General features: G+C 39.7%; 1 protein-coding gene across 2 annotated transcripts in view; it reads left to right on the top strand.

Moving 5' to 3' along the window:
- LOC126268006 (importin-7) overlaps positions 1-26,023 on the top strand; it is a 144,094-nt gene that overhangs the window by 35,052 nt on the left and 83,019 nt on the right. For both annotated transcript variants that reach the window (XM_049973391.1, XM_049973392.1), the window contains exons 4-11: positions 124-282; positions 378-534; positions 652-836; positions 16,561-16,734; positions 17,506-17,651; positions 17,998-18,161; positions 22,039-22,158; positions 23,634-23,822. In XM_049973391.1, coding sequence (XP_049829348.1) covers positions 124-282; positions 378-534; positions 652-836; positions 16,561-16,734; positions 17,506-17,651; positions 17,998-18,161; positions 22,039-22,158; positions 23,634-23,822 — 1,294 coding nt within the window. The remainder of the gene's footprint in view (positions 1-123; positions 283-377; positions 535-651; positions 837-16,560; positions 16,735-17,505; positions 17,652-17,997; positions 18,162-22,038; positions 22,159-23,633; positions 23,823-26,023) is intronic.

The following is a 26,023-nucleotide window of genomic DNA, read 5'->3' as shown; positions in this document are numbered from 1 at the left end:
TCGTGCATGTTAGAGTATTTGCTTCTTTCTCATAGACTGTGTTCTGAATATTAGCTACCTAAATTTGTTTTGCCATTAACATTTCCATATTGCTTCTCATTTTGAATTCTTGCTATTTTTCAGAGTACAGTTAGCTGTTTGTGTGAGTAATATTGTAAAACATGACTTTCCTGGAAGGTGGACACAAATAGTTGACAAAATCAGTATATATCTTCAAAATCCTGATGCTTCTGGTTGGTCTGGAGCCCTTCTCTGCTTGTATCAGTTGGTGAAAATTTTTGAGTAAGTTATTTCCTTAAGTAAGTGATAAGAAAACATACTGTTCTAACAATTGTTGCATGTTAATACTAATAAACATGGCCTATTACATTCCGCAGATATAAGAAACGTGAAGAAAGAGGCCCTTTAAATGAAGCAATGAATTTGTTATTCCCAATGATATACCAGTTGTGTGTACGATTACTTCCTGATCAATCAGAACAGTCTGTTTTACTGCAAAAACAGATTCTTAAGATATATTTTGCATTGACTCAGGTTTGTACACAGACTAATTTACATATATATGTATAAGTATAGATCAGTGAGAATTCTGATGAGTGGTGGTACATATTCTATGTGCTTCTTAAAATACACTGAAATTTTTTGTTTCAGTATTCTCTTCCATTGGAACTGATTTCTCGGGAAGTGTTCTCACAGTGGATGGAAATTTGTCGAGCTGTTGTCGATAGACCTGTACCAGAACAAACAAATGCTGTGGATGAAGATGATAGAGTTGACTTACCGTGGTGGAAGGCAAAGAAATGGGCGCTGCATATACTGCACAGGATGTTTGAGAGGTGAGACATCATTAATGCAATAAAGTTCTTGCTCATATTGGCTAGTTATCAGTGAAGTTACTCTATGTTCCAGCATTCATTTTCTGTCCTTAAGTTGTGAAAGTGGTTGAATATTGGGGACTGGTCTCCTCACAAAAATTTATGTTGAAGGGTGAATTGAGAGTTCTAATGTATAAATCGTATTTGCTAGATGACTATATAAAAGTTAATACATGGAAAATTATTGGTCTGCATGCAAGACTGTCATGATCGTCCACTTAACAACAGGTATAAGGTTGTGCCTGCTAGAAGTTTAAATGAAGTTAGAATGACCTTTTCTTATCTGATATAAATGGTCTGTAAATACACTTGGGAAATAACATTTTCACTTGAATCGATTTATTACATTGACCTTCATTACTAATGAGCCACTTGCTCTTTATTCAGATTCGTAGCTACACGAACTGTTTGTATACTTACAGAAAGGATAGATTGCTGCTCACCTTAAAGAGGACATGTTGAACAGGAGACAGGCACAATGAAAAAGACTGTTACACAGTAACCAAAGCCCTCATCGGAAAAGAAAACACACACATTCACACAAGCAAGCACACCTCACATACAGTTGCTATCTCTGGTTGCTTAGGCTTGACAAACTGAAATACGTCAAATGGCAGCAACTATTGTGGAGCAGGAAATGGGGAGAGAGATCAGGGTACAGATGGGAGATGATGAAACATTGCTGCCTGCAGAGTGTACTGGGACTACAGATGCGGACAAGAAATAAAACTGGGTACATTGGCAGAGAGGAGTGGGCACAGAGGGTTTGGGGACATGAGTTCAGAACTTGGTGTGTTACTTTACCCAAAACGGTTCTTGTGTTGTCGACTTTGTTGCAAAGAAACCAATTTTGTGAAATTTTACAAGTTCCTAACCAGGAGCGAATTATTTACCTGTGTAGTTTAGTTTTTGAATTTCTGTGTATTATTGTAATTTACTAGACACAGTTCTTGCATTTTTGTTAGTGTGTAGTGTAGTTTTCCATCACCTTTAGTACGAATGGGGACTAATTATTTTGTGCAGATTCGAGCTGAGTTGATGACATTTTGCTCTCTGCTCCAGGCTGTTTTGGCTTCGGTTACACAGTTTGAGGCTGCAGTGGGTGGGTAAACTGTTATGGACCAGCTGTGGGGATCCAGTGGACATCCAATTTGACCCACGAGTCCGCTGATCGGTTCGTACCAGTGTCTAGCCCAGTAACTGATTACATTTAGGTTGACCCATCACCCGTGGTCGAGTGGGAGGTTGCCTTGGGGTGTGGGTGTGGGGCGAATTTAAGGCCTCTACAGTTTGTCTGACAATCAGGTTTTAGGTGCTGCATGTGGCTGACAGTCTTTCAGCCAGATGCAGTCATTTGTCCTGTTTCAGAGGAAACATCTCAGCCTGCAAGACGTAAACAGTCACAGAGGGTGGTGCTATTGATAGTTCAGAGCTCCAGTGTTAATGCGAATTATGGGGCCCCATGGAAGACGGCTGCCAAGAAGGGGAAGAGGGCCACTGTGCACTCTGTGCCTACTGGGTGGAGTCAGACTGCAGGTGGTGGCTCAAGTCAGTACCGATGATGTGTGTCACTTTGTAGATTTTTAAGAAATTTTCTTTAGTTTAGAGTGGCTATCTGAATTGCTAAAGGCTGCCAGTCATGTGTATGAGATGAAAGCAGAGCTCACCACGTGCAGTATAGTGGTCAGGAGCTTTGGTACAGAGTCTAGTGAGAATCTGAATCAGAGGCTCAGGCAGTTCTGCGATCATGTAGGCTGCAGGTTTCTAGATTTGCACCATAGGGTTGCGGGGTTTTCAGTTTCGCTAAATAGGTCAGGAATACATTAAATGCAGGAGGTGGCTACATGGGTAGCAGGAGCTGTGTGCTGTGGACTGGGCAGTTTTTAGGATAGAGGACCTCAGGGAAAGACAAAAAGGGTTTCAGTCTCAAAGGGTGCAGGTTGAACACAGGAAGAACATGGATCTAGTAACCGTCGGTATAACAGAGGTAAATTGTTGTAGCTTTGTTATGAAAGTACCAGAGCTGCTAATAGAAGGCAGTGATACTTGAATCATTTAGGCACTAGCTGGCTAAAGCTGGAGAAAAGTTCAGCCAAAATTTTTGCGAAGAATCTAACGGTGTTCAGAAAAAGGTCAGGTTAAATACAGTTGATGGTGGCACATTTGTTGCTGCCAGAAGTAGTTTCTCTTGTAGCAGGGTGTATATGCCCTGGGACAGCGAGGATATCTAGGAAAAAAACGGAAATTTTTTGGACCGGGTCAAACCCTGGAACTTCTTTTTTAGAATTCTGGGAGTTTTTCATTGTTTCAGTTTTGAGTTAAATTTTTGACTAGTAATAACAAAAAATTTTAGTTTAGTTTGCTCCTGCAGAATAATATTGCAGCAACAAAACATAAATGAGAGAAAAGCACCCATATAAACTTAATTAGCAAAGAATATGTGCCATTTAGAACAAAGACAGTGTGAGAACAAATGTGTGCTGACACTAAGTGTCAAAGGTTTTAGGACAAAGATTGTGCAATGCTTCATAACAACAAACCGTTCACGATGAGCATGGTGTCACAACTGTTTAAATTATATAGGCTTGTTGGAGAAGTTGCCAGCATGCTCACATCCATGCACACAGCTGAAGTCGTGTGGAAGAGCAGTGCGTTACCCTGTTTCTAGCTACTTGAAGTGTGACTGTTAGAGAAGTAGAAGAATAGTTGCAAGCAGTCAGAGCTGTAATGGGGAGTAGTCTCCATGTGACTCACATTTACGTTTCCTTATCGTGTCAAATGAATATGTTATTAGTTTCAGTTGTCTGATTTTATTTTATTTCCACATTGTTTGCAATAAAGCATTAATCACTTTGTAGAACAATGAAGTTATTCTTGTCAGTTTGCTCAAGAAATTTTGTTTTATTAATCTTTTCTGTACAGGCAGTGATTTTATTTGAAATAAAGTTTCATTCTACACTGTTGGCTATAGTTTCAGCTGTTCACTGAATTCATTGTGCCATAATAAAGAACCAAACATGAGATAATACAGTAATGCTACTGCAAGAAAATTGGCGTCTTTAAAACCACACTGAAAAGCTTTAGCAGAATTTTATGTATCTTTCTTATGTGCAAGACAATGTTTCTCGACCCCAAGACATGTTTCAGTATTTGTCTGGTACCTCCTAGTCTTGGCATTATTTCTTAATTTGTCTTGTTTACATCTTAAATTTACAGAAAGCCATTCTTCAGTAAATTATAGACTGTCAACACACTGTATTTTATCATTGTAACTTCCAACACGGTGTTACATTTACTCATGAAGTACAGTATGAACTCCCAATTATAAAAGTTCATGGTTTCATGGGTAATCTTGTTAATTTTCATACAGTTTGGAAAATTCATGGAAAGCTTATTGTTCTTAGTTCTCATCTGGCCTATACAAACGACTGTGCCCCCCCCCCCCCCCAATAAATTTATATTCCTTCTTATTAGCTTTTTGCTGCAGAGATGTAAATTTGATACATACATACATAAAAGTATTACAGAGTGCAAATTAAAAAACTATTAAAATCACCACATAACAAAATATTAGGGTACTTTGAGTTATACAGTCCCGTGCTGAAGACTGCTTTTCTTATCTGGATAAGATATGATAAAACAGTTGTGCTAAACACAACTACTCTGTATGTCCCCTCCAAAGAGCATGCCACACTGCTGCACATGGTCATGCAATGCTTCACTACACATGAAACTTCAAACAGAAATGCCTTGAAAGGCATATGAGCAGAGCAGACACCAAGCAAGGGCTTACTATGTCATCATTAGTGCACATACACAGTAATGTCTATCTTTTGGTGCTGCTGAAATGAACTATTTCTAACAGGTCACGGGAAAACTTTGCAAATGGTGGTTTGGAACAGTTACTTTCAAAGTAAATTACCTTTTACGCAAGATGAATTGCGCTACATGTGTCAATAAGCAATGAATTTTGTAAATCGCAAACTCTACACTTTAAGAACCAGCCAAGTAGAAAAATTTTGGTCCCAGAATACCAGGCGTTTATAATGATTTAAAATTTTACTGGCAGTTTTGTGTTTGATATAACTTAAAGTGTAACACGTGCAAAAATACCAATATTATGTGTGAAAGCTTAAGTTTTCTCATAGCTATACTATATGTACAACCTCTGGATAAGTTGGGTGACAGTCAGTATTGTCGATCGGGCAACACTGACAACTCACAATGCTGCACCTGCGCAGCAACTAGTGTTGACACCTGCCCCCGCTGTAGTTCAGTTCAACATCATGTGTGTTCTGTGTTAGACCTATTAGACGAAGTGCTTGTTTAGTGTGTCTGTTCTGAACTGAGAACAGGACACACAACAAGCAAAGAATCAATTTAAAGTTTTGTTTTAAGCTTGTCAAGACACCAAAAGAAACGCATGCAATGCTGGTATGTATTTATAGGGATCAAGCACTGACCATGAAGTGTGTGTATGAGTGGTTCGCCCATTTTCGAGAAGGCTGGGAAAGTGTTTCTGACAATCCCTGTAGCAGATGGCCAGCGACTGCTGTCAGTGACGAAAACATTGAGGAAGTGAGGACATTTAGCATGTGTGACCGTTGATTAACTGTGCACATAATAGTGGATGTACTGCAAATGAACCGTAAATTCGTGTGACAAATCCTTACCCAGCAGTTAGAGAAGAGGAAAACGTGTTGGTGTCTTTTGTCGCATCTCTTGACTGCTGATTAGAGGCAGGCATGTTTAGAGGCTTCCTAGGATTTTGTTGAAACAATGGATGTGACAACCAGTTTTTTGAACTGTATTGTCACTGAGGATGAAACATGGTGTCAACAGTATGACTCTGAAATGAAACGGCAAAGCATGGAATGGCGTTCTCCACCGTAACCTAATCGGATAAATGTCAGAGCCGAAAAACCACGCATCAAAGCGTTGCTCATCAGCTTTTTCGATAGTCAAGGCATTATCCACAAGGAATTCCTACCTGAGGGAACATTGAAATTTTGACCTGTTTTGTGCAATATTTACATAGGGTAAGTCCCCAGTAAGCACAAGGCTCCTTGTTTTTTGTTCACTACAATACTCGTCCACACACACAGCCTATATTGTCAAACAGTTCCAGGCAGTAAAGGGGGTGGTGCAACTTGAACATCCACCATACTCGCTGGATCTCAAGTCGTACAGGCTTCTTCCTATTCCCTTGAATCAAACTCGCTTTCCAAGGAAAGAGATTTGATTATATTCCTGGCATCCAACAAAACGTGACGTGGCTTTTGAACACCATTCTAAAGGAAGACTTTGTGCCAAGTTTCCAGGACATGTATGGCAGAGCTAAGCAGTGCATTGTTATGGGAGGTGACTCTTTCCAAGGACAGTAAGGTAACTGTAGTTCATAGTTTATCTACGTTAATGTTACAGGAGGTTGGGTGGCTGATAGAACACAGCTTTAGAAGTGGTGGGAAAGGATCTTCCTGGGTGTTGGTCGTAGTGGGAGGATTTGTTCGGAGACCTTCAGCATACTGTGCAAGGGAACAGTCGTCACTGCAGATACTGTCCCCAGGAGGCTAGGCTGTATTGGAGGGATTTTTTGGTGTGGAAGGGATGGCAACTGTTCAAACACAGGTGTGGTTGGTGGGTTTACTGTGGTCAGAGGTGTAGATGGAGCCTTCAGAGAGTAGGTGGTAAGTGTCCAGGAAGGTTTCTGCTAGGCTGAGGAGGACCGCGTGTAGTGGATTGGAGACAAAGGCATGCTATGACGCAGTATTTAGCTGGGTTTGCTGTGTCTGCTTGATCTTCAGGTTTCATATAAGTTATTCCACGTGTAAGTGTATCAGGGAATGTGTATGGGTCTGCAATGTAACTGTTAAATAATTTATATTAAAAACAAAGATTCCAAGACTTACCAATCGGGAAAACGCCGGTAGACAGGCACAATAAAATAACACACACACACACACACACACACACACACACACACACACACACACACAGTGTCATAAATGAAATAAGTTAGACCTGATCCCTACTGATATTTGATGCAGTCACAGTTCAAAACATTTGCCACCTTATACTGCCATGTTAAAAGTGTCTGCATTAAATCATCTTACACACAGCAGACAAATGTACATGTTTCTTTTGTTCTAAGATGGTAGTTCCCACAACCAAGTCCAACGTTACGTTACACTGCGTATATCTGAGGGAGACATTAAACTGCCCCCAGTTGACGTGGTACTAGAATATCAAGCACATCGAGATGTTGTAGCACTCGTACACTTTTTATTTTGCAAACGTATTGTTTTGTAGATTACCTTTCCAAATTTGGGTTTTGTCAAATGATGGACAATACTAGTAACTGAAAACGCTCACACACAATTTCAATCTGTGTGTGATAAAATAGCTCATTTGGATACAGTTTGCCGAAAACTAGCATTTATTAGGTAATTTCGCAGTTTTGCATTTTGAGGTAGAATTTGCATCTGTACTTGCTTTTGTTGCAAAATGTGAATAACACGGGCCAATGAAAAAAAACATTTTTTGCTCTGATAGCTGATCTTTATGGATTTTTATGAGCTGAATCCAAATATAGCCTTAGTTCTTTTGTATCACCCATAGTTTTCAAGCAATATGCTTGTAATTATATAGTATAGAAATCGTATGCTATATGGTAAACGGGGAAATTAAAGAAATGCTTTGTTACAACATAAGCATGGTTTGTATTTACAGTAAGCTAGTTAAACAATAATAGAGGTTTCACTTGTGAGCTGGAATTGGTTTGTATTTTCTTTCTCTTTTTTCCTTGAAGTTTCTTGTGTAGCTTTTTCTACGATGAGTTGTTTGCTGAATTTCTCACTGAAGTTACCAACGGTAGTCCCTCATCTTGTTGGTGTTCCAGCGGCCTTAGTAGCATTTTTCCATCCTTTTAATGTCCTGGTGAAAATGCTCTCCTTGCTCCTCACTAACATCTCTCATATTGTCCAGGAAGTAATCAAGGTGACTGCTCAAAAAGTGAACTTTCAGGCTCATTAAACTTCTTTAACATCGTAGCTACAATAGAAACACATTCATGGTCTATTTCATGTCCTAAGAACGTTATTATGACTTGTTTGAATGATATCCATGCTTATTATTCATTTAAGGTCATTGTGGAACTTCAAACATGTTTTCTAATGTCAGTTCCAACAAAGATGCGTTCTTTTAGTTTAGTTTCTGAAATGTGTGGAAACTTTTGCCAGAGATACTTAAAACATGGTCCATCTTTAGGGAAAGCCTTTATAAACTATTTCATTAGGCCTAACTAGATGTAGAGGTGGTGGGAGTATGTTCCTTGGATCTACAAGGTTTTTGGTTAGAATGTTCTCACCAGGTTTTAAAGACTCCCTCACAAGCCAGTTCTTTCTGCATCAGTGGTCACCCCTAGCCCTACTGTCCCATACAACATAACAGGCATGAACGGTAGATAGAAGCAGAAACAGACACATACAAGATGATACCACAAATGCCTGAAGTGATAATTTTGCAACATGAAGTCACCAAAGCAATTAATTCTACTCACAATTGGAAAGCCCCTGGAAAAGATAAAATAGCAAATTTCTGGCTTAAGAAGTTCCCCTTAACACATTCACATTTAACTAAATTATTTAACAGTTACATTGCAGACCCATACACATTCCCTGATACACTTACACATGGAATAACTTATATGAAACCTAAAGATCAAGCAGACACAGTAAACCCAGTTACATACCACCTCATAACATGCCTACCAACAATATACAAAATATTAACTTCAGTCATTACACAGAAATTAATGACACATACAACCCAGAACAAAATTATAAATGAAGAACAAAAAGGCTGTTGCAAAGGAGCACGAGGATGTAAAGAGCAACTGATAATAGATGCAGAGGTGACATATCAAGCCAAAACTAAACAAAGGTCGCTACACTACGCATACATTGATTACCAAAAAGCTTTTGATAGTGTACCCCACTCATGGTTACTACAAATATTGGAAATATATAAAGTAGATCCTAAAATGATACAGTTCCTAAACATAGTAATGGAAAAATTGGAAAACCACAGTTAATATCCAAACAAATTCAAATAATATCACATCACATCACAGCCAATACAGATTAAGTGTGGAATATACCAAGGAGACTCATCAAGTCCTTTCTGGTTCTGCCTTGCTCTGAACCCACTATCCAACATGCTAAATAATACAAATTATGGATACAATATTACTGGAACATACCCACGCAAAATCACACATTTGCTATACATGGATGATCTAAAACTACAGGCAGCAACAAATCAACAACTCAACCAATTACTAAAGATAACAGAAGTATTCAGCAATGATATTAATATGGCTTTTGGAACAGACAAATGTAAGAAAAATAGCATAGTCAAGGGAAAACACACTAAACAAGAAGATTACATATTGGATAACCACAGCGACTGCATAGAAGCGATGGAAAAACAGATGCCTATAAATATCTAGGATACAGACAAAAAATAGGAATAGATAATACAAATATTAAAGAAGAACTAAAAGAAAAATATAGACAAAGACTAACAAAAATACTGAAAACAGAATTGACAGCAAGAAACAAAACAAAAGCTATAAATACTTATGCTATACTAATATTGACCTACTCATTTGGAGTAGTGAAATGGAGTAACACAGACCTAGAAGCACTCAATACACTTACACGATCACAGTGCCACAAATACAGAATACATCACATACATTCAGCTACAGAAAGATTCACATTAAGCAGAAAGGAAGGAGGAAGGGGATTTATTGACATAAAAAACCTGCATTATGGACAGGTAGACAATTTAAGAAGATTCTTTCTAGAACGAGCAGAAACTAGCAAAATACACAAAACAATCACTCTTATAAATACATCGGCTACACCACTGCAATTTCATAACCACTTCTACAACCCTTTAGATCACATAACATCAACAGATACGAAGAAAGTAAATTGGAAAAAGAAAACACTACATGGCAAGTACCCGTATCATCTAACACAGCCACACATCGATCAAGACACATCTAACACATGGCTAAGAAACGGCAATATATACAGTGAGACGGAAGGATTGATGATTGCAATACAGGATCAAACAATAAACACCAGATATTACAGCAAGCATATTTTTAAAGATCCCAATACCACAACAGATAAATGCAGACTTTTCAAACAAAAAATAGAAACAGTAGATCACATCACAAGCGGATGTACAATACTAGCAAATACAGAATACCCCAGAAGACATGACAATGTAGCAAAAGTAATACATCAACAGCGTGCCTTACAACATAAACTTATAAAACAACACGTTCCCACATACAAGTATGCACCACAAAATGTACTGGAGAATGATGAATACAAATTATACTGGAACAGAACCATTATAACAGATAAAACAACACCACATAACAAACCTGACATCATACTCACCAATAAAAAGAAGAAATTAACACAACTAATCGAAATATCCATGCCCAATACAACAAATATACAAAAGAAAACAGGAGAAAAAATTGAAAAATACCCTCCAACTGGCTGAGGAAGTCAAGGATGTGTGGCATCAGGATAAAGTTGACATTATACCCATTATACTATCAACTACAGGAGTCATACCACACAATATCCACCAGTACATCAATGCAATACAGCTACATCCAAACTTATATATACAACTACAGAAATCCATAATTATTGATACATGTTCAATTACCCGAAAGTTCCTAAATGCAATATAACATATATCGTACAGTTAAAAGGAAGTCACGCCTGATCAAGGTCCGCGTCACTTTCTACTTCTGACCAGCCATAACGTCTGAGATAAGAAAGAAATAATAATGATGATGATAATAATAGCAATCAAGGTGCAGTGTAATATGCCTGTTTGAAACACCCAGAAGTGCCTAAATTAGATTGGTTGATTGGTAACCATTGTAGCAGGATGTGCAGGAAAGCATTCCTCATTGTCAACTGACAAAAAGTGCAAAAATCATTAAATTAGTGATACTGGAGATCAGAAATGCACAAAAAAGACCAGAATTATTAAAGGCGTTAGACACTGATGCAATTTGTCTCCTTCGCTACTCAGTATCAATGCAGGATGTGCAACAAACAAGTGCAAAGAATACTGTATGAAAGAATGAATATGCTTAGGTTTGCAGAAGTCGTAGCTGTGTTAGATCCAGATGAAATAAATGTCCAAAAGCTCAAAGATGGAGATAATTGTATGCTTAAAGGAATCAGAAGAAATAAACATCAAAATTAGAGGAAATAAAATAAAGCAGACAAAAGTGTGTTGTAAAAATATTTAGAAAGTAAGATAACTAATAATGGAAGAAGCAAAGAAGATGTAAAACAAAGAATTAGAGAAGCGGCGTCAGTCTTCATTACTAAAGGAACAATGCTTTGTTCAAACAACATAAATATTAACTAAGGAAAAAGGTGTTTAATAAGAGCATTTGGATCTTAGCATTATATGACTGTGTAAGATGAACATTTAGCAAAAATGCTGGAAGTCCTGCCAAGAATTGGTGATGAAACTTCATTTAGGGGAATAACAGAGTGAAGAAAACACAAGTAGAGTGCTGACATAATGTGACATAAGCATTTCCTTGTAAATGTCCTGGAAGGAACATTACAAGTTTAAACACCCCCCCCCCCCCCCACACCCACACATTTACATTCTTGCATGTACTGCTTTGCTCCTTGGCCTCCAAGGTGATATCGGACTAAAGAAAAAGGGCTCAGCCTTGCGTGTAAGAGTTCACTCATCATTGCACATTGGCGATGTTTCGAACTGGTGTGACTTGCACTTCACCTGAACATCCATAAACTGATAGCACACACACTGGGATGCCCCACATTACCTGAGACTACGTCTTCAACCTTCATGAAAATCTTTCATGAGCCTAGAGGATAAAAATGTAACATGTTACCCATAGAACATCATGTTACACTGCACCATGTAGCTAGTGCCACAAAAAAACTTAACTTGACCTGGCACTTTCAGATTTTCACCTTTTCGTATCACTGAAATTGTTTATGGATGGAAAAAGATTTCGTACTGATGAAGTCCACAGTGCCGTCAAACAATGGACCGAAAAGTCAGCAGGAAACTCTTTTGACAAAAGCAGTCCCTCGGCTCTCAGGTGTATTGAGAACGAAGATGACTGCATTCAAAAATAGTGTTTGATCTATATCTGTAAATTTGCAAATTTTTCATAAATACATTGTCTTTTTTATTTTTAAACAATTGAATAATATTCAGTTTCTCAGCATGACTCATAATACAATGCTTGCCATTAAATGATGTGAAAAAAGTGATGTGTGCATGTGTAATGCCTGAAATGCTTGAGGTGGAAAAGGAATACTGCAAAGGAAATTACAAACCTGTAATGCACTGTAAAATATAACTTTAGTATTAGTTTAGTTAACAGCCTTGATATGCTGTTAAGATCTTTCAGAGAGATAATGAAGACACCGAAATTGTATTAGTTCTTTTTCATATTCTCAGCCTGTGTATTTTAAATGATTATTTTCTACCCAGGTTAGTAACAGTTCAATATACATTAGTATCAGAAAAGCCAGCAGGTAACAATGCTGTGATACAGTTCAGTGAACCGTGAGAAGCCTTTTCCAAAAGTTATCCAAGTTTTGCATTTATATCTGGTTTCTTGAAGCACTTTCTTTCCAGCAAACATGCATTTGTGTGTTGGCTTAACTTAAACAACTTCTGCAATGTGTTACCAACACTAGATCTGAAACTATGCAAGGAAAAACCACCTTTACATCTTTCTGGATTTGTAACAACTGTTAACTTGGAGACAAGCCTAAAGTTGGAAACTTATTTTTTCACATATAATACTGTTAGTGTGAGTGATGATTAATCTTAGAGTGACAGGAGGAGACTTCGCAGAAAGCAATCCAGAAATAATTTAGCACAGGATAAAATAGGCCACTTGGACAACCACAACCCAGGTAGATCTATAAACACAGGGCATTATTGTAGGTAGATGGATTAGGCAATAACGACACAGCTCTCAGCATGACATGTAGCAAGCACTTTGGGGGCAGCCAAGTGTTAAGGGTAGATTATACTGTACTTCAAACATGTACTGTGACAAAATTGTAGTTTGTGGACAACTTCAGGCAAGGATATGTAGCTGATTATTGCATTGTTTCCAAAGAGTGTGTTCTAAGAATTAGCCTGTGGCATCATGTGTTGAGTGTTGATATCACCCTTCTGGTATCTTTAAGATTGGTAGTGGAATTGAGTGGGCTCACAGAGCCATTTCTCCAGCAGCTTGGTACCATGAGCGCACTCTGCCACCGCAGTATAGGACAGCCAGTGACAGACCATAGCCCACTGCACTTGGAGCCTTATGACGACACCATTGTTTGTGCTTAGTACAGCAAGCCTCATTCTATTTGCTATTGTATGAGGGGGATTCTGTTTCTTACTGTAATATTTGTAATGAGTTTTTGTACACTTCGAGAAATAAAAGTTAAGTGAATCTCCTGTTTACTGTGATATCTTGTTCGCTAAACATTTCTGCTCCTGTCCAGTTTTCCTATGACGACAGTTGCTGCACCACTCTGTATCCCACCGCTCGTTACTGTTGTGTAAAGAGTCTTACACAACACAACCCACCAGCAGAATTCAATATCTGTGATGCCAAGTTCCGTATAACCCTCATTACTCTTAGGCAGATGAGATGTGATCATCCAGAGATTGTTCTTAACTACTCTGATTTGCAGAGCACATTTCAAAGTATCCATGGAATGTATCCACCAGCGAAGCATGTGTAGGATATCCAGGTCATCCTTTTTCTCTCAGCAAAATGATGGTAAGGAGGTATTTTGTTGTGGGAGACCATATCAACTAAGTTGCAGATGTGACAGGAGTTTAAAGAACTTGCAGCAATAGTAGACCAGTATTTCGAAAAGGATAAGTTGCTATTCACCATATAGAAGAGACATTGAGTCACAGTGAGGCACAAAGAGACTGCTATACACTGAGGTGACAAAATTCATTGGATAGCAGTATGCACATATGCAGATGGTGGTAGTATTGTGTACACAAGGTATTAAAGAGCAGTGCATTGGCGGAGCTGTCATTTGTACTCAAGGGATCTGTGTGAAAAGCTTTCTGACCACACAATGGGAATTAACACTTTGAACACGGAATGGTAGTTGGAGCTAGACACATGGCACATTACATTTTGGAAATGGTTGGGGAATTCAATATTCCTAGATACAAAGTGCCAATAATACCAAATTTTGCACTTTACCTCTCACCACAGACAGTGCATTGGCCGATGGCTTTCACTTGAGGACCGAGAGTAGCAGCATTTGCATAGGTTTGTCAGCGCTAACAGACAAGCAACACTGCATGAAATTACTGCAGAAACCAATGTGGGATATACAACAAATGTATTTAAGACAGTGCATCAGAATTTGGCATTAATGTGCTGTGGCAGCAGATGCCAGATGCAAGTGCCTCGCTTAGCAGCACAACATTGCCTGCAGTGCTTTTCTTGGGCTCATGACCATATTGGTTGGACCCTAGAAGACTGGAAAACCGTGACCTTGTCAGATGAGCCTGAATTTCAGTTGGTGAGAACTGATAATGGTGTTTGAGTGTCGTGCAAACAACACGAAGCCATGGACCCAAGTTGTCAACAAGGCACTTTGCAAGCTGGTGGTGACTCCATAATGGATTGGGCTGTGTAAACATGGAATGGATCGGATCCTCTGGTCCATCTGAACTGATCATTGACTGGTCATGGTTATGTTCGGCTACTTGGAGACCATTTGCAGTCCTTCAGGGATTTCATTTTTTTGGCTGATAGTGCACCATGTGACCGGGCCACAGATGTTAGTGTTTGAACAATATTCTGGACAATTCGAGCAAATGATTTGGGCAGCCAGCTTGCCTGATATGAATCCAATCAAACAGTTATGGGACACATCGAGAGGTCAGTTTCACGCACAGCCCTGCACCTCCAACACTTTCGTAGTTATGGATGATTATAGAGGCAGCACGGCGCAATATTCCTGCTGGGAACTTCTGACAACGTGTGGACTGTGTGCCATGTCAAGCTGCTGATCTGCAGCAGCCAAAAGGGGTCCAATACAATATTAGGACGTGTTGCCCGTCTTTTGTCACTTCGGCGTACATTTAAGCTTTTGGCCAAAAAGGCTTCTTCTGAAATAGAAAACACACATTCATGAAGCACAGCTCCCACAAATGATGACTGTCACAGAAGTCACATAGTCACAGAGCCACTATTAAACACCTTTTAAACTTACATTAGACATGACTCACTCAAGAGACTTAGTTTCGTACTAGGTCGATTGTTCAAGTTATTGAAAAAATGTTTGATTATTTCAGTGTGTTCTATTTTTTATTGTCACTTTTTATGTACTAACAAACTTTTACTTTTTTATATAGAGTCCATTATGTGAATGATGTTCAGCTCTTTAAACTGAATTGCTATTGCTGTACTAGAGACAACGAAAGATGATCTCTGCCAACTGCATTGGGCTTTACATGGCCACTTTGTGTGCCGTCCTATCACTTAATGCAGTTTTGTCCATGCCTCATTGGTGTCACATCTCTGTAGAAGACATTTTCGCCTGAAGCCATGGTTGAAAGCTGGCAACTGTGCCGACATCTGCTTGGGATCTACTTTCATGTTACAAGTTCATTAATAACTCAAAGGCAAAAAACCCAGCAAATATTTTGGTGATGAATAGACAACATAATAAAGGATATGTATTGAACAGTTGGATAATATAGTAAGAAGTCTCTCTCTCTCTCTCTCTCTCTCTCTCTGTCTCTGTGTGTGTGTGTGTGTGTGTGTGTGTGTGTGTGTGTGTGTGTGTGTGTGTGTGTGTAAAAGTGGAGACAAACAGGATGGCAAATGCTAAGAAATTCAAGAAAACACACACATGACATTCTATCATCGTAGCATTAGTATCTGTGGGGAAAAAGAGGGAGAAAGGCAATAGATGAGTTACAGTTTGGAGGAGAGAGTAGTACTGCTGAGAGGGTAGCTTACATGAAGACAATTTCTCCCATGTTCCTGTAAGTGAAATAATGGAATACATTACCATCTCTTTGATGTGGTTTTCTCAATGTAAATGTAGCACGAATTCTTGGTCAGTGGCAGCACTGTGTTCTCCATTCTTTCATCCGCAATACCAGTGCAATGTCACTGCCATGTTCCTTCCCTATTACGCCTCAAATGAACCATATGGGCACTTTAACGTGCTTGGTTATCAATGCGGGAGCACTATGTTGTGTTAACAGAAAATCGCCCCTGTATTTACCATGGGCAGTAAAAGTATTCTCCAAATTTATTAATTATTTCATGTATAAAAGTTTATTACCAAGAGTGGAAACATTTGGTTTTACTGTTAGCATCACAAGTTATGATGACTCTGTAAGTTCTGCTCTATTTATTCCCTCTAAGAGTTTATAGTGATCATGGTAATAAAATTTTCTGAACGGGAATGTAAGCTCTTAGGAAATAGAAGGGAGTATTGCAGTTAACTGTGTTACCTTTAATTTAGCAGTTACCATTGTTTGTTGTTTCACTTGTGGGGTGATTATTGTGTGAATTCATTTTTTCCAGATATGGGAGCCCAGGAAATGTTACTAAAGAATATAAGGAATTTGCTGAGTGGTACTTGAAAACATTTTCTGCTGGTATACTAGAAGTTTTATTGAAAGTTCTTGACCATTACAGAAGGAAGATATATGTCTCTCCAAGAGTTGTTCAGCTCACTCTAAATTACATAAACTTGGGGTAAGTAGTTTATAAATTAAAAATTTTGTGTGTTCCCTTAATATGCGAAAAGTTTTTTCGTTTTAAAGATTTTGAAGTAGTTTGGTTTTATATTGATGGTTAAACACTTGGATCTTTGGGGAATCAAGTGCAATTTTTTAGTGTTATTGAGATTCGCACATTTTTCAATGTTTGTAGGCTTTTCATTTACCATTTGTAATTAGGAACTTTATTTGTGGAGGTTTGTTACTTTGTGCAGTGTGTTCCTATTTACTGTCATAGCTCAAGTGTGAAAACTTTGGGTACTTCTTGACATGCAAACATTTTAGAAGATTATTAAATTGCAGAGCTCTCTTTAGTCACCAAAAAAATTTCTGATAAATGGTAGGTTCTCGTAGGAAAAATAAATGTTGCCCTCCCCTTTTTAAGAGAATTACTCTCCAGAAATATTTTCTGCAGTTTTATAAGTGTGCAGATGATCATTCCAAAATTCTAATTTGTTTTAACAAATGTGTAAATTAATAGTGATCCCATCTCGAAACTTGTGGATATACCTCACAGAAGTTGATTTTCAGTTTCTTGGAACGTGTCAGTAATGATTAGTAATTTTTGTGGCATTTCATTAAGTTGTTACATAATAGTAAATGTAGTGTCAGATTATGAAGAATTCCTAGTCACATGCTGAAAATAAAATTGATTTTCTTATCATTCATTTTTTTAGAAGATAATTTTTGATAGATAGGCAACATTTCATTCTGCCAACATTTTAATAATGTTTTTACTTTTTTCTAGTATTGGTCATGCATTTTCGTGGAAGTTCCTGAAACCACATATGTTTGCTATCGTTCAGGATGTAATTTTTCCTGCCTTGTCATATTCACAAGCTGATGAAGAGTTGTGGAATACTGATCCATATGAATACATCAGAGTAAAATTTGGTAAGTACTTCCGAAGTGAATAATATGATGCACCGTGGTTTTTGTGTGGGTCATGTATTTGTTACTCTGCTGCCCTCATTTAAAGAACAAAGAACTTGATCTTACAACCATGGATAAAATTCCTTTATTAATTTGTGCGTTCGCACGCGCGCGCACACACACACACACACACACACACACACACACACACACACACACACACACACACAGGTTTTCTTGTGAGTTATACTAATGTATCAGAGATGTAATGCTTCATTAGTAGTAGTAGTAGTAGTAGTAGTAGTAGTAGTAATTAGAATAATAATAATAATAATAATAATAATAATACTGTATTGGTTTCCTTCAGACATTTTTGAAGATTTTGTATCACCTGTGACTGCAGCCCAAACACTCTTGCACACAGCGTGCAAGAAAAGGAAGGACATGTTACAGAAGACAATGCATTTCATAATGCAAGTACTGACATCACCAAATGCTGATCCAAGACAGAAAGATGGTGCCTTACACATGGTACAGATATAATCGTTGGTGTTTTTTAGATTATATGTAGTCATAAGTTAATTTGTTTTGATTTTTCTTGCCATGTGAAATTCAAATACGGTGTAAGGATCTGTTTCTCCATTTAAAAACAAATATGATGTGACTTACCAAACGAAAGCGCTGGCAGGTTGATAGATACACAAACTTACACCCAAAATTCAAGCTTTCGCAACCAACGGTTGCTTCACCAGGAAAGAGGGAAAGATGAAAGGATGTAGGTTTTAAGGGAGAGGGTAAGGAGTCGTTCCAATCCTGGGAGCGGAAAGACCTACCTTAGGGGGAAAAAAGGACAGGTGTGTATGTATATATATATATACAGACACACACACACACACCCATCCGCACATTCATAGTCACAAGCAGACGTTTGTAAACGCAAATAGTTTGGGCAGAGATGTCAGTCGAGGCGGAAGTACAGAGATAAAGATGTTGTTGAAAGACAGGTGAGGTATGAGTGGCAGCAACTTGAAATTAGCGGAGGTTGAGGCCTGGCGGGTAAGAAGAGAGGATATACTGAAGGGCAAGTTCCTATCTCCGGAGTTCTGACAGGTTGGTGTTAGTGGGAAGTATCCAGATAACCCGGACGGCGTAACACTGTGCCAAGATGTGCTGGCCGTCCACCAAAGCATGTTTAGCCACAGGGTGATCCTCATTACCAACAAACACTGTCTGCCTGTGTCCATTCATGCGAATGGACAGTTTGTTGCTGTTCATTCCCACATAGAAAGCTTCACAGTGTAGGCAGGACACGTGGCTCTGCCTTTGATCGTGTACACCTTCCGGGTTACAGGACTGGAGTAGGTGGTGGTGGGAGGGTGCATGGGACTGGTTTAACACAGGGGGCAGTTACAAGGATAGGAGCCAGAGGGTAGGGAAGGTGATTTGGGGATTTCATAGGGATGAACTAAGAGGTTACGAAGGTTAGGTGGATGGCGGAAAGACACTCTTGGTAGAGTGGGGAGGATTTCATGAAGGATGGATCTCATTTCAGGGCAGGATTTGAGGACGTCGTATCCCTGCTGGAGAGCCACATTCAGAGTCTGATCCAGTCCCGGAAAGTATCCTGTCACAAATGGGGCACTTTTGGGGTTTTTCTGTGGGAGGTTCTGGATTTGAGGGGATGAGGAAGTGGCTCTGGTTATTTGCTTCTGTACCAGGTTGGGAGGGTAATTGCGGGATGCGAAAGCTGTTTTCAGGTTGTTTGTGTAATGGTTCAGGGATTCAGGACTGGAGCAGATTCGTTTGCCATGAAGACCTAGGCTGTAAGGAAGGTACCGTTTGATGTGGAATTGGTGGCAGCTGTCATAATGGAGTTACTGTTGCTTGTTGGTGGGTTTGATGTGGACAGACGTGTGAAGCTGGCCATTGGACAGGTGGAGGTCAACGTCAAGGAAAATGGCATGGGATTTGGAGTAGGACCAGGTGAATCTGATGGAACCAAAGGAGTCGAGGTGGGAGAGGAAATTCTGGAGTTCTTCTTCACTGTGAGTCCAGATCATGAAGATGTCATCAATAAATCTGTACCAAACTTTGGGTTGGCAGGCTTGGCAAACGAAGGAGGATTCCTCTAAGCGACCCATAAATAGGTTGGCATACAAGGGGGCCATCCTGGTACCCATGGCTGTTCCCTTTAATTGTTGGTATGTCTGGCCTTCAAAAGTGAAGTAGTTGTGGGTCAGGATGAAGCTGGCTAAGGTAATGAGGAAAGAGGTTTTAGATAGGGTGGCAGGTGATCGGCGTGAAAGGAAGTGCTCCATCGCAGCGAGGCCCTGGACGTGCGGAATATTTGTGTATAAGGAAGTGGCATCAATGGTTACAAGGATGGTTTCCGGGGTAACAGATTGGGGAAGGATTCCAGGCGTTCGTGAAAGTGGTTGGTGTCTTTGATGAAGGATGGGAGACTGCATGTAATGGATTGAAGGTGTTGATCTACATAGGCAGAGATACATTCTGTGGGGGTTTGGTAACCAGCTACAATGGGGTGGCCGGGATGATTGGGTTTGTGTATTTTAGGTAGAAGGTTGGGGTGCGGGATGTTGGTGGGGTCAGGAGGTTGATGAAGTCAGGTGAGGTTGGTACTGGGTTTTTTGGATACTTCCCACTAACACCAACCTGTCAGAACTCCAGAGATGGGAACTTGCCCTTCAGTATATCCTCTCTTCTCCTTATCCGCCAGGCCTCAACCTCGGCCAATTTCAAGTTGCTGCTGCTCATACCTCACCTGTCTTTCAACAACATCTTTGCCTCTGTACTTCCGCCTCGACTGACATATCTGCCCAAACTCTTAGCATTTACAAATGTGTGCTTGTGACTGTGTGTGTGTGTGTGTGTGTGTGTGTGTGTGTGTGTGTGTGTGTGTGTGTGTGCGCACCTGTCCTTTTTTTCCCCCTAAGCTAAGTCTTTCCGCTCCCGGGATTGGAATGACTCCTTACCGTCTCCCTTAAAACCCACATCCTTTCATCTTTCCCTCTCCTTCCCTCTTTCCTGACGAAGCAACCGCTGGTTGCGAAAGCTCGAATTTTTGTGTGTATGTTTGTGCATCTATCGACCTGCCAGTGCTTTTGTTTGGTAAGTCACATCATCTTTGTTTTTAGATATATTTTTCCCACATATAATGTTTCCCTCCCTCCCTCTCTCTCTCTCTCTCTCTCTCTCTCTCTCTCTCTCTCTCTCTCTCTCTCTCTCTATAATCTTTTTGCCTAAGTTGAGTGCTTGAATTATATTACCATCCGCCTGCAAACCAGAGAGCTTTTAATCTGCAGTGTGAAACTGTTTAACCTCAAGGGACCTAAAGCCAAATTTTCACAGTAAATTGTCCCAGACAACCTTTACTGCATTGGTTGGCGCTACGGATGGTAATATATTAATACTAAACTTTTGTAGGTACTTGCAGCATCAGGTTGTTAATGACACAAAATGACAGAGGTAAAAATTGCTGTGTTATTTTATTTTGCTAACAAAATACAGCTTCTGTTTCATGCCATAAAATGAAAGATACTTTTTAAACTTGTACTGTTACTATTATTTATTGATAAAGTGTTAATCCACATTATAAATATAAGAACTATGTTATGGACTATTAAATACCACAAAATAGTAATTTATGAAGTACGAAACTTCTTGAATCAGATCTTAAGTTTTTGATGTAAAGCAAAATATAGTCTTACATTCAGAACACCTTGTGTTTGTAAGGCTTTGCTTGATCTGTACTATTTTCAGTAGTTATTTCTGGTTTTAATGATGGCAGTAGAATCTTTAGGAGACTAAACTCTATTAATTCTTCAGATGCTGCTTGTTGTGATTATTTTGTGTTAAATTGGAAGACACCCAATGCATCAAGAATAATACATCTAAGAAAACACACATTTTTTAGTCTTATAACACTAAAAATGTGTGCTCAGTTTAGTTTTTAAAAATGCAAAAAGTGCAATTTAAGTAAGATGGAGTAGAAATAAGGAGAGGAATGAACACTCAGAAAGAATAACCTAGAAATAACCATTTTATGATAGGTTTATCATAAATGCGGTAAGATTTGGATTATTTAAAAACACAGTATAAGTAATGTGGGTTTCTAACTTTCCTTGCCAAGGGATCAGCCTTCAACAAAATAGTCAGTCTATTTTTGCTAAGTATTGGCCTCTGTTGCAGCTCATTTGCCTGTTTTTAATGTGGTGTTATTGCAAGGGTATGCTATATGGAGTGACCTATTGATTTTGATGCTATTGAACTGCTATTAAATGTGTTTGAAAAAGTATCAGGTGCACTTGGCTTAAGATGCAAATCATTAACAGTTAAGAATTGTTAGGACATGTGACAGAGATTGATAATATATTTTATTATTTTTCAGGTTGGTACACTGGCAGACATTCTAATCAAGAAGAATATGTACAAGACAGAAATGGATAGTATGCTTTGTCAGTATGTTTTTCCAGAATTTGCAAGTCCTCGTGGCCATATGAGAGCTAGGGTAAGCTTTTAGCTTTGTGATGAACAGATAGAGATTTCAGTTGTATGGATAAAAGATAGTAACTTAACATAATAGGGTAATTCCGTAGAACGCTGTCTTTTTCATCATAAAAGTACTATTATGTAACTAATTTGAGATTTAGAAATGATTTGGCTTATAATTTACGCAGTATCTGTTATTTTCAGTCAGAGGAAGTGAAGCATGTTTAAATATAAGAAGTAATGAAAATAAAGCAGATTCATTCTTATTCGTATCCTAATCTTTGTAAAGTTGTACAAATAAGTTGCAATTACAGTAAAAGAAATGTTATTTTCGATTTTGCTGTATTACTTTTATTTGTTCACAAGTAGTATTTGCCGTCTGGACCATTCTTAGGTGATATTGTTGCTCTGTAAATAGTAGAATATAGTTATGGGAATAAGTTTTATGAATTGTCAACGGATACTTGGCTTATTTAGTGGTGTCCTCCATCTCCCTTACACAAAAAAGGGCAGTGAGATGACTGTAGTAATTGAAATTGTGTAATGAAACATCCATACCACCTTTTAAACATCTGCCTGTGCCAATGCTTGTGGCTGCAACAAAGTCAGTTAATACTAGTGAATAAACCTACAAAGTGTTTATAAGATGTTTCCCTGCTGAAGTGATTTACAGCACTTGTGAAGCATGTAAGTTTAAGTATCCATGGCATTTTTAATGTACTCTAACAATAGCAGCTTCAAAAATTGTTGAAAAGATTCAGAATTAAGTTTGACAAATGCGTATAGCAATGATTTTTTTCAGTATCATAGATGTTTTTGGTGGTGTCTGGGTTCAGCACTCAATAAATGGATTTACTCGTACATGACTTGTATTATCATTGAGAACACCACTGTTTTCCTGAAAGTTAGCAAATAAAATGGAGAGAAAACATCTGTTGTTTTGTAGACCTTGAAGTATGTTGGTTAATTTAACTGCACTTCTCAAATTTTCATTTAACTAAAACTATTCAGATGTGACCATTAATCTGTTTGTTGTTACCAAACTTCTGTATAGTGAAAGTCATTTCACAACTAGTATTACTTCGCATCTTTTTATATTATGTGCACAGAGCTATAATTTTGGAGCATACTTGACTGTAGCATGCTGTCATTTTCTGAGTTTCAAGACCAAACTGTGGTTACCATGTTGCTCTTGTGTTTGGCTGGCTATAGCAAATGTTCAAGAAAAACTGCTGTGGGTGATTGTATATTAAAACACAATTATGTGCAGGACTTCTTTGTTGGTAACTTTCTTACTATTAAATAAGTCAAAAGACTTGGGAGTGGGTCAAGATAATAGCACCTAGTAATGGGCCCACTTTTTCTTTCTTTTGGATTTTGTTATTTTATTCTGCTTTGAACCTAGGTTTTCATGCTTCGCCTCTTAATCCCACCAAACATAAACCGTTTTCATATACATTTTCTGTGTATTTATTACATCATTTATCATTTCAGGCCTGCTGGGTTCTCCATTACTTCAGTGAAATTAAATTTAAGCAGGAAGCAGTTCTCGCTGAAGCAATCAGACTCACTACAAATGCATTATTAAATGACCAAGACTTGCCTGTCAAGGTAGAGGCAGGCATAGCATTACAGATGTTGTTAAATGCTCAGGAAAAATCTGAGAAATACGTGGAACCTCAGGTAATACAGGGTGAATACAGGGTATACAGGGTGAATCAAAAAGAATACCACAACTTTAAAAATGTGTATTTAATGAAAGGAACATAATATAACCTTCTGTTATACATCATTACAAAGAGTATTTAAAAAGTTTTTTTTCACTCAAAAACAAGTTCAGAGATGTTCAATATGGCCCCCTCCAGACACTCGAGCAATATCAACCCGATACTCCAACTCCTTCCACACTCTCTGTAGCATATCAGGCGCAACAGTTTGGATAGCTGCTGTTATTTCTCGTTTCAAATCACCAATGGTGGCTGGGAGAGGTGGCCGAAACACCATATCCTTGACATACCCCATAAGAAAAAATCGCAGGGGGTAAGACAAGGGCTTCTTGGAGGCCAGTGATGAAGTGCTCTGTCACAGGCTGCCTGGCAGCCGATCCATCGCCTCGGGTAGTTGACGTTCAGGTAGTTACGGACAGATAAGTGCCAATGCGGTGGCGCTCCCTCCTGCTGAAATATGAATTGTTGTGCTTCTTGTTCGAGCTCAGGGAACAGCCAATTCTCCAAGATTTCCAGATACTGTAGTCCAGTTACAGTAGCACCTTCGAAGAAAAAGGGACCAAAATCTTTATTGGCTGAAATGGCACAGAAAACGTTCACCTTAGGCGAGTCACGTTCATACTGAGTTGTTGCCTGCACATTCTCAGTGCCCCATATACAGATATTGTGACGGTTGACTTTCCCGTTAGTGTGGAAAGTTGCTTCATCACTAAACACAATCTTTGACACGAAAGATTCATCTGTTTCCATTTGAGCAAGGATAAAATCACAGAAATCGATTCTTTTAATCTTATCAGCTGCAGACAGTGCTTGAACCAATTTCAGACGATAAGGTTTCATAACTAACCTTTTTCGTAGGACTCTCCATACTGTTGATTATGGAATTTGCAGCTCGTTCTTGGCCGTCCAGAACTTTTCCCTTTGCACAAACACCCTTTCTCTGTAAACTGTTTATTACCAACGTTTAATACACCACCTATCAAGAGGGTTTAACACCATACTTCGTTCGAAATGCACGCTGAACAACTGTCGTCGATTCACTTCTGCCGTACTCAATAACACAAAAAGCTTTCTGTTTAGCGATCGCCATCTTAGGCTCACCTGATGCTGACGCCTAGTCAGCAGCGCCTCAAGCGAACAAATGTACAACTAAATGAAACTTTATAGCTCCCTTAATTCGCCCGACAGATAGTGCTTAGCTCTGCCCTTTTGTCGTTGCAGAGTTTTAAATTCCTAAAGTTGTGGTATTCTTTTTGAATCACCCCTGTATAATATCAAATTTCTTGTGATAGCAAATGATGTTTTAACGATAAATCCCTCCTGCACCACTACCACTATACCTCATCCCCCTCCCCCTAACACTCTGTCCCGTCTCCCATGGGTCCCTTTTCCATCTCTCCCTTCCCCTCTCCTCTCCCCTCTCCCTTCTCTCCCCTCCCCCCTCTCCCTCCTCTCCCCTCCCCCCTCTCCTTCTCTCCTCCCCTCCCCCCTCTCCCTTCTCTCCCCTCCCTCCCTCTCCCTCTCTCCTCCTCCCCCTCTCCCTTCTCTCCCCTCCCCCCTCCCTCCCTCTCTCTTCCCCTCTCTCCCTCTCTCCCCTCTCCCTTCTCTCTCCCTCTCCTCCCCCTCTCCCTTCTCCTCCCCTCTCCCTCCCTTCTCCTCCCCTCCCCCTCTCCCTTCTCTCCCTCCCCTCTCCTCCCTCTCCCCTCCCTTCCTCTCTCCCCCTCCCCCTGTCCCTTCTCTCCCTCCCTCTCTCCCCTTCCCTCTCTCCCCTTCCCTCTCCCTCCCTCTCTCCCCCTTCCTCTCTCCCCTTCCCTCTCTCCCCCCTTCCCTCTCCCCCCTTCCTCTCTCCCCCCCTTCCCTCTCTCCCCCTTCCCTCTCTCCCCTTCCCTCTCTCCCCCTTCCCTCTCTCCCTCCCCTTCCCTCTCTCCCCCTTCCCTCTCTCCCCCTTCCCCTCTCCCCCTTCCCTCTCTCCCCCTTCCCTCTCTCCCCTTCCCTCTCTCCCCCTTCCCTCTCTCCCCCTTCCCTCTCTCCCCCCTTCCCTCTCTCCCCCTTCCCCTCTCTCCCCCCTTCCCTCTCTCCCCCTTCCTCTCTCCCACTCCTCTCCCTCCCTCTCTCCCCCCTTCCCTCTCTCCCCCCTTCCAACACGCGATCTAGTGT

This window comes from Schistocerca gregaria, chromosome 4 (assembly GCF_023897955.1).
Source record: "Schistocerca gregaria isolate iqSchGreg1 chromosome 4, iqSchGreg1.2, whole genome shotgun sequence".
NCBI classification, from domain to species: domain Eukaryota; kingdom Metazoa; phylum Arthropoda; class Insecta; order Orthoptera; family Acrididae; genus Schistocerca; species Schistocerca gregaria.
Note: the sequence above shows the minus strand (reverse complement) of the source record. Positions and strands in the feature narration are given on the sequence as shown.